Source organism: Vespa mandarinia, chromosome 2 (assembly GCF_050613455.1).
Source record: "Vespa mandarinia isolate Hongniang chromosome 2, ASM5061345v1, whole genome shotgun sequence".
In the NCBI taxonomy this organism is placed as follows: domain Eukaryota; kingdom Metazoa; phylum Arthropoda; class Insecta; order Hymenoptera; family Vespidae; genus Vespa; species Vespa mandarinia.
In genome coordinates, this window is record NC_140811.1 from 9,754,878 (window position 1) to 9,764,358 (window position 9,481).

A 9,481-nucleotide genomic window follows, 5' to 3' on the forward strand; every position below is an offset into this window, starting at 1 on the left:
AACAAATCAGGTGGCAGAAATACATTGATTTTGAGAAGGTTTTAATTTCGGATTTGAAAAGAATAACGTTTAAATTTCTGATAATAATATTAATGTTTTTAATTACACTATGTCGTAATTGCATTTTTAGTTGCACGTGTCACTTTTTTGTGGCTATAATCGAAAAAGAAAACAAGTGTGCTTTCCTATTATTTACATTACTTTACATTTAACAAAAAGAAGTGTTTCATGCTGTAAAACATATCACTTTTTAATACTGTAAAATGTTTAATTTTAGTGTTGTATTTATATTTATTTTCTTAATTATATTCATTTTCAAAGTTATCAAACATATTATAATATTATGATTACTCGTTTCTCTAAGTAATACCATGAACACATAATCTCGATAACTTTAATGCTAAATTTCAAAATAAAGCGCGTATACTATGATAATTTGTGATTGGTTGTCCAGGATTATACCATAAATATTTCATTCTTTCAATATTATTGATTTAACATTACATTTATAAAAGAGATGCTTATTTATTGCTTGGTGTAATGACAAACTACATTAATACTTCTGTGTTATGTCTTTATAAATGGATGTTTACTATTGATTAAACTTTACGTTTTAGGCTAATTATGTCATGAACTATACGTTTTATATTTTAAGAGTACGTCTTATATCCGTAAAGAATTTTGTGTGGCTTAATTTTCCTGTGGCAACACTGTGTTACGCATATTATGTGTTTGTTGTTTACTGTACTATATTATTACGGAAAGTGCGTGTAGCTACTTTTATGCCTCGAATGCACATGTATCATATGAACATAGTATGTTATGATTCGATTATTGGAGGGTTAAAAATAAATTGTATACAATATTAAGAAAAATGGGTATAACGACAAAGCAGGAGACTCATCGACCAGGAGTTTGTAAACAAATTAATAAAGCACATAAAACAGGGAGACATCGAAGTAAAGGTACTATTGGTAATGAGATTAAAGGTAAGTTAACAATCTTATTCTCCGATTTTTTATATTGTGCATAGTATATGAAAAGAATACATCTTGACAACTTTAAATACTTTATTTATATGCAGGGAAAACTAATATAAAAGTTATATCGAAGCAAATTCATAAAAATTTAAACAGAGATGCGCGAAGACATCAGTCTTCGCAACTCAGAAAGAAGAAGAGAGAAAAAGTTTTAGCGCAAAAACGAAATCTTGGTGGCACCCATTCGGCCCCTATTCTCATATGCATAATATCACTACAAGAAGATTTGGTATTAGAGCAGATTGTTTCAAAATTCAAAAATGCAGATGACACTATAAATGTTTGTACGAGTCCATATGGAATTACTCATATAAGGTACTTTGTAGTACATCTAGTGTACATATATACACACCAATAAGATAGCAATCTTGAACAAAATATTAACATAAAAATTATTTTCATTTTATAGTATACCTAGATTTAAACAACGTTTTTCAATTATTGTTCCTCCTATTGGTAACATTATTGCAACGTTGGATGCAGCTAAAGTCGCAAATACTGTGCTTTTTGTTGTTTCTGCTACCAATATGGCAGATGGGACTATTAGAGAAGAAATTCTAGATGCATGGGGTAATGAAATAATAGTCTCTTGTTTGGGACAAGGTTTGCCTACTACTATTGTTGCTGTTACGAATGTAAACAAACTACCTTTCAAGGTTAGGTTTTATATGAATAACCCATCGTTATACTATTTTTATAACAGGATCACTATTATTAAATTAATATATTTGTGTATGATAGAAATGTCAAGACTATAAACAACATGTAATACAGACTCTTTCAAAGTGGCTTCCTGAAGAAAAAGTTTTCCATTTGGATGAACCCATTGATTCATTGAATATTTTACGTCGGGCAGGTACACAAAAACAAAGAACTGTATCATATAAAGCAAAAAGGCCGTATTTGTTAGCGGAAGATCTAAAGTTTAAATCTAATGAGGTATACATATATGAAATAATTAATTCATATAATGAAGTAATAATGTTTGAAAAAGAATCGTTATTTTTTACTAGGATTCGGTTGATCATGGAACTCTTATGGTCACAGGATATTTGCAGGGTTTATCATTATCTGCAAATGATTTAATACATATCTCTGGTTTAGGAGATTTTCAAATGTTACAAATCGATGCCGTTGATGACCCATATCCGATAGATAAGAATAAATCGAAGAAGCAATCTGAATTTGTAGAAATTGATATGAAGAGTGATATTTCAGTCAGAATACTCGAGCATGCAGATTGTAACAAACAGGTGAGTTTCTGTCTGATACACACATGTTTGTTCGGATTTTATTAAGATTTAGAGGATTTCGATTGCTTTTAGGAATCACTTGAAAGTGAAAACATACCAGATCTAATGGATGCAGAACAAATTTGGCCTACTGAAGAAGAATTGGCACAGGCAGTAGCTGCTCAAAAGAAAAAGGTTGTAAAAGTAGTACCAAAAGGCATGTCTGAATATCAAGCAGCTTGGATTCTTGATGAGGATGCTGGTATGTACGTTATATAATTTTACATAAACAAATATTGCTTATCTTTATATATTTAATTTATTTATAATCTTTTCTTATAAAATATTCAGAAAATGAATCTGATGATAATATGTCTGTGGATGGTATAAAGTCTCAAGCAAATAGCGAAGCTGACATGGCATCCGACGAAGAGTATGAAACAATTACAATATCAGAGGCGGCACCTGATGAACGTATGTATGATCAGAATATTGATATGATGGAAGAAAAGGAAGCTATGGAGAAAGTAAAGCGTAAGTTTGAAATGTGTGTAAAGAAAACTAAAAAGCCAATTATATAATATAATCATCTTATAATATTTTGACATGTACAGAAGCAAAATTGGACGTTCAGTTTCCCGACGAAGTGGATACACCTCAACATATGTTGGCTAAAATTAGATTCCAAAAGTATCGTGGACTTGAATCATTTCGAACAAGTCCTTGGGATCCCAAGGAAAATTTACCGCTGGACTATGGACGCATATTTCAATTTGAAAATTTTGATCGAACGCGTAAACGAATATTCAAAGAAAATCAGGAATTAAGTGCTTTGGTAAGTAAGCAATTTACAGAATTTCTTTTTTATAATTAATTTTGTGTATTACATAGAATAAAAATATATATGATAACATTCACAGCCTGGTTCGTACGTTACGCTTCATGTTGCTAACGTTAAAAGAGATCTTTTTACTGCATTCTGTACATTAGACAATCGGCCATTAATCGTTTTTGGACTACTCCCAAACGAACAAAAAATGTCTCTCCTAAATATTGTATTAAATCACGCTAATAGTTATCAGCAAGCTATAAAGTCTAAAGAAAGATTAGTGTTCCAATGTGGATTTCGAAGATTTTCGGCCTGCCCAATATTTAGTCAACATACAAATGGATCTAAACATAAAGTATGTTATTAGATAAATATTTAAGATGAATGATCGTGATATTTATTAGATTTTGAACGATTAATTAATTCATATTCTAGTATGAGAGATTTTTTCATCCAGAAACGACTATAGTTGCGAGCATGTATGCACCAATTATCTTCCCACCATGCCCGGTTTTATGCTATATCGAGCAAAAAAATGGTAGTTTAGTGAGTAAAAATCTTTTTTTTAAATAATTAAATTTAATATATGTATAATATAATTGGCACTCAATGAAAATATTGACCTTTTTTTTAAGGATCTAGTTGCTACTGGAAGCGTTTTATCCGCTAACCCGGATAGAATTATTGTAAAAAGGGTAATTCTAAGCGGGCATCCCTTTAAAGTACATAAACATTCTGCTATAGTTAGGTTTATGTTTTTCCATCGCGAAGATATCAACTGGTTTAAACCTGTGCAACTTAGGACAAAATATGGACGCAGAGGTCACATTAAAGAACCTTTAGGTATACTAAAAATCCCAATTATTATAGCTATAATATTTAAGAAAGATACAAAAATTAATTAAAAATATTCTTCAATGGTTGTTATATTTATAGGTACACACGGTCATATGAAATGTGTATTTAATGGACAGTTGAAATCTCAAGACACTGTATTGATGTATTTATATAAGCGGGTATTTCCGAATTGGACTTACGAACCATTCTTAACTCAAATATCCGAAAAAGACGACAATATGAACATAGATTAATAATGAAAATGTCATCTAGATAATTATTATATAATTCAAGTTGATTCAGTAAGAGAACCTAAAAATTATCTGATTTATTTTTATTTTAGTTACGTATACTTATATATAAATAATGATATATATTGGGTTGGCAACTAAGTGATTGCGGATTTCAAATAAGAAGGAAACCAAAATCTGCAATCACTTAGTTGCCAACCAATCCAGTAGTAATATTTATTATATAGTATCCGTTCGGTTAAAAATTCAGATATTTTACTCAAATGTGAACAAGAGTCGACTAATAATTCGTAAAATCGGAACTTTTACGAATTGAAGAAGATAACTTTTTGCTATGCTTATTCTCAGAGTGCTGCGATTTTGCATGATATTAAAGAAAGTATCATCATGATTTTTATCTTGTGTTAATGAGAAAATAGTAGAACGTTTGAAATCACGACAGTTCAGCGGGTATGCTGGTTTTTCTTCTACGAGTTCTAATAGGTTGTAAACTTTGAATACGGAAGTAACTCAATCGGCGTTCCCTCTCATGTTCTTCCATGCTAAGTTTGTTCAAAAGAATAGGGCCAGATATCATCATGACAATCGCACCGAGGGGCGCTAAAAAGACGATAGCAACTATCGATATTCTGACGACGTCGAGCGCCAATTCGATTTGTTCTGGATTTTCTTCAGTCGTGCGTTCATAGGTCATGGGTGCCAATGCAGCCTACGATATGTAATTATATTTTTCCTATCGATTTTTCAAAGTATAATAGCAATTATATACATAAGTCCAGCAGGAATAAAAAAATAAATATCAACCTGAAGAGTACCCTTGGGTATCCAAGCGAGAGCGATGAATGTTCTTTCCTTCCAGGAGAAGTGTGTCTTGATCGTTGATAAAATGGCAACAATGCAACGTGTCTATATAAGAAATATATTTTCGAAGATGAAAGAAAGATTTCGCTTTATTTACATTTATAAAGAAAAGCTTACCGTTAAACCAATGAGTATGCAAGTACAGTAAAGACCGAATCTTGATAAGGACCAATTCTTAAAATCGATATCGGCTCCGATGACACCAACCAAAACGGGCTGCATAAAATGCCAGAGAAAGTACATTGCTCTTCGAAGCGGCATTGTCTGTCGTGTAATAATAATTGTTTTTTGTTTCTCTCTCTCTTTCTCTCTTTCTCTTTTTCTCTTTTTTATTTACTTTTGCCTTTTTCTTATTATCTTTTTATATTCCGAATATTTTGGTAAAATAGTTAATATACGAGACGACGCACTTTCGAAGTAGCATGATCGACTATGAAGTAGTATGATAAAAGGTACTTACGTCGTAGGATACTGTCAATATTCGCCATCCCGTAATAGCTACGAAGGACATTATTATGATCGCAATATATGGTCCACCGGTGATGGGGAGTTTCAATGTCGACGAGGTACACATTAACGCAGCCAGTACCAAACTTGACAATCGGTACCAAGTTGCGTATTTCTAAATTTTTATGTACAATATGATCTATTTTAATCAATATGCTTTTTTGTTGAAATTACGCAAAATTATCAAAAAATTTGACAATATTTTCTGAATTGCCAATCTAAACACAATAATTTGTAAAAATATGATTCAAAACAAAATATTTTGATAGTAAAAAAAATTATTGTATCGAAATATCTCCTTTTTCTGATATCTCGTAAATTAATATCTATCTATGCAGAAAAAAAGAACGTGCTATGTATGTTTTACGAATACTGTTTGGTTTATCAAACATAAACACATTTCTTGTATTGTCCGAACGTAAGTACTTACATGATTACGATGGGGGAAAAAGGCCAAAAAAGTACCAAGAAGAAGTCCGACCGAAACGCCTAGGATAAGGTCTCGTAGGCCACTAGGTATATACGACCACCACTTAGTTGGATGATCTTCTATAATGGAAACTACTTTTGTCTTATTCCGATTTATTTTGCGAACGAATAAAATAATTAAAACATTAAAATATTATAGACGAGTACGTTTTGCATAATATACCAAAATATATATATACATATCTTCTTTGTATATTAGGTATAATATTATAAAGTATTTGTTTACCGTCAAAGACGGTGGTGTAGAAAATGGAGAAAAGCGAGAGGATGTGTACGTCGTCGATGGAAGTAGCCGCATTAAGTAAAGAAGCTAATCCTTTATCTTCACCGTAACCATGTTCGGCCAGTGCTAGCATACAATTGACGGTAACAACAGGAGACATACAGGCAACGATTGTACTAAAATCGAAATTATCGGTTTGATTACCGTTATTGTATTCCTGATGAACAAAAAGGAAAGAGAAAAGAAACAAAATAGGTTGTCGTGGTATTTACCCGGTCATAAAGGCCCAGTTCCAAGGATAATTAAGGATATACTTTGCACAAATAGCAAGGATTAACATTTCCATAGTACAAGGTAGGATGGCAAGAATCGCGACGAAGAGGGGATGTTGACGGATCGGCGTGGTAGTCATTTGAAGACCGGCACGTATCATGATGAAAGTCAAACAGAACGTTCGTATTTTCGCTAGTGTCCTGATGCCAAGTTCCCGTCTAATATCGTAGAAATTTATATTTCTCACGATTATACCAGCCAGGAGCATGCCGAAGACAGGTGGAAGGTTCATGTATGGAACATAAGCGAGCGTCCATCCAAGAAGATAAGAGAACACGACGATAACGAAAAGACCAAAGTAGCTGCCTTTGGGTAACATTGTTTCGCCGAGGAGAAAGAAGAGAGTCATCCAAGCCATCAAGATCATCGCTGTAACGCTCGTCAGCCAGAATAGGTTCATCCACGTTATTTCCATGTCAAAACATCTCAAGATCGAATCGGTCACAATGATCTTGCGCAATATCGGGTGGCAAAACGTCGCTCGGGAGCAGCAGCTATTATCGTCTTTTTCCTCATCTTCCTCGTTCCCTACTAAATGTACGTTTTTGTTGTATACTTCCTCTATATTCATTTCTAAAACTAGTTATATCCTTTTCTGATATTTCGATAGAACCAACACTGATTATTTATTTGTCCATTAATATTCAAAATTTTACAAAAGAGAAAGACATTTTCATTAAATATATGAAAAATATTTAATGCACGATGGCTATATATTTTCATCGAAAGCGAAGGTTGGCTTATGCCAAAAGAATTTAATTCCAGTTTAATCAACCGATTTATGTAGTATTCTACTGCTTAAAGTTAGTCACTTTTTAATAGGAGAGAAACGAGGCTATCACAAAATTTAAAAAATGATTTCGATGAGAAGATACGCGTCGTAAATGTTAAAATCGTGAATATCGAAACACTCGATGTTAGCTTACACGATGTTTTACCTATTTCTAACAATTTTGAGAAGCTCTTCGGTAGATACAAGAAATGTGATTCTTCAATAGATTTTTAAAATGTTAGCTTAGATTTTTAACGTCATTTCATTGCAAGGAAACGCGAGTAGAGCTAAAAAGATGTTAATATGCCAATAATTATTGATAAAAGTATCAAATATCGATAAATTATTATGTGATAAAATTAATATCTTAGTACATATTAGTACAATAGTTTATTTACGGTATCGATATTTATTGATAAAATCGATATTATAATTTTACGTACGATCGTTTTTTTCCTTTGATAACTATATCGCTATGGGACGTAACTTCATTGACGTTTTTATTCATGTGCGTGGCGTTTGTTAGTCTCGTCATTTTTTGAAAAATTATTTTATTATAGAAAACAGTGAAAGGTAGGCGACAATCCATTGATAATCCAGCTGGCGTCAACTTTTTTTCCAAGGCGTTTGTAGGTCGCCATCAGTACTCACCCCGAAGATTCTAAGAGACTTCTGCGCCCTCTTGCAGACCGTTTATTCTAGCCAACCTCTTTCTCCTTCGGTGCGTTTTGCGCGAGAGAATATTCAGTTTGTGAGCAGTGCTCGTCACGATCGTGTTGAAATTTTTATTTTGAGTGCATTGCTTCAAGAATATACACTGCGTTCTGTGGACGAGTAGATTTTGAAATTTTCTTTCCTTTTTTCTTTTTTATTTTCAACAATACAACTGGTGTTAAAACAATCTTTACCTCTTATCCTCCTCGTCTTTCTCTTTTTCGGCCGCGTTCGATATCCTTGGATATGTTCTGCTCATGTTTCGTCTTGTGGACGAGGTCAGTACGGTTCTTCTTCTGTATGTCTCTTTCTCGCAGAATAATTTTTCCATGCTTTTTTCATCTAATCTTTTTTGTTTTTTCTATCGTACCTAGCTATATTTACGTCTTTTTCGATAGGATGTTCGACTTTAACCCATATGGTTTTTATGGTTTCGATTATTGATCCTTAAAAGAATTCCTAAGAGAACTAGGAAAAGCACAGTAGTTTTGTTAGTATTTTATCTTTATATATGTTTCTTGTACTTTCGAGGCTGAATGTATTTATTTATTTCCGAACTGAATATATATATTTCACTTATTTATCATTGTTTTTATATTTTTTGATATTCGGTTGATAGTTACAAATTCCTCCCAAGTTAATTAATAATTATGACAAATTCCTTTTTTTTATTTCGTTGATATAAATATTAGACATCATAATAAGTTGAAAGGATATCCTTACAGTTACGTATCAACACGATCACGTGCGTATATTTTGTGATGTTTAAGGAAATTTTATCTTGAAAATACTATTTACCATCGCGTATTCTCTGTCCACATTTATAGTGTGTTATATTTTAGTATATATATATACGATAGAAATCTTTGTTATGATAATATTTAACTCGTTTGCAGAGAATTAAAGAAGCTATCAGGGAAAAATGGTTGAGCACAAATTCGCAACTTTTTTTAAAAATGTTTACATACTTATAAACAAGAAAAACGATTGGGTATTCTTATTGAAATGTCTCATCCTGTGTTAATCTAGTGATTATATATTTTTCAAAGAATTTCTATTAGATGTATTTACCTATCTGTACTATTATATAAATAAATATATATTGTATATAAAAATTATCTGGATTAAAGCGCGTAAAAATTTGGCAAGAGATTGAGAAAGTTAAAGGAAATTCAAAAAAGAGAAGAAGAGAAATAAAAAAATGCAAGTAATAGTTGATTAAATAGAATATCCCATGAAAAAGATGATCGAGAAAGTATTGAAGATAAGATCGAAACCACTTCATTTTCTTTATTATCAAGATAACATACAAGGTCTTTGAACTTTACCAGCGCGCGATAGAGACGGTGGCTATTGAATTTATATCTCGCTAGGAAAATAGCACTATTCGAAA

The 9,481-nt window shown here is 32.1% G+C and overlaps 2 protein-coding genes across 2 annotated transcripts; one reads left to right on the forward strand and one right to left on the reverse strand.

Annotated features, from left to right (window-relative positions):
* The first annotated feature begins 645 nt into the window (after positions 1–645).
* On the forward strand, positions 646–4,260 carry Tsr1 (Tsr1 ribosome assembly factor). The gene is made up of 12 exons (XM_035862870.2): positions 646–989; positions 1,085–1,355; positions 1,450–1,696; positions 1,782–1,979; positions 2,054–2,293; positions 2,366–2,534; positions 2,624–2,806; positions 2,887–3,107; positions 3,193–3,456; positions 3,537–3,647; positions 3,737–3,944; positions 4,038–4,260. Exons 1-12 carry the CDS (start codon positions 875–877, stop codon positions 4,190–4,192), a joined length of 2,382 nt encoding a protein of 793 aa, XP_035718763.2. The 5' UTR covers positions 646–874; the 3' UTR covers positions 4,193–4,260.
* A 144-nt stretch (positions 4,261–4,404) lies between these two features.
* On the reverse strand, positions 4,405–7,400 carry LOC118442263 (sodium/hydrogen exchanger 9B1). Its single transcript, XM_085655269.1, has 7 exons — positions 6,542–7,400; positions 6,273–6,445; positions 5,988–6,106; positions 5,511–5,672; positions 5,168–5,314; positions 4,994–5,095; positions 4,405–4,898 (listed from the first exon to the last, which is right to left on the reverse strand). The coding sequence occupies exons 1-7, from the start codon at positions 7,171–7,173 to the stop codon at positions 4,623–4,625; spliced, it is 1,611 nt and encodes a 536-aa protein (XP_085511395.1). The 5' UTR covers positions 7,174–7,400; the 3' UTR covers positions 4,405–4,622.
* Between the last annotated feature and the right edge of the window lie 2,081 nt (positions 7,401–9,481).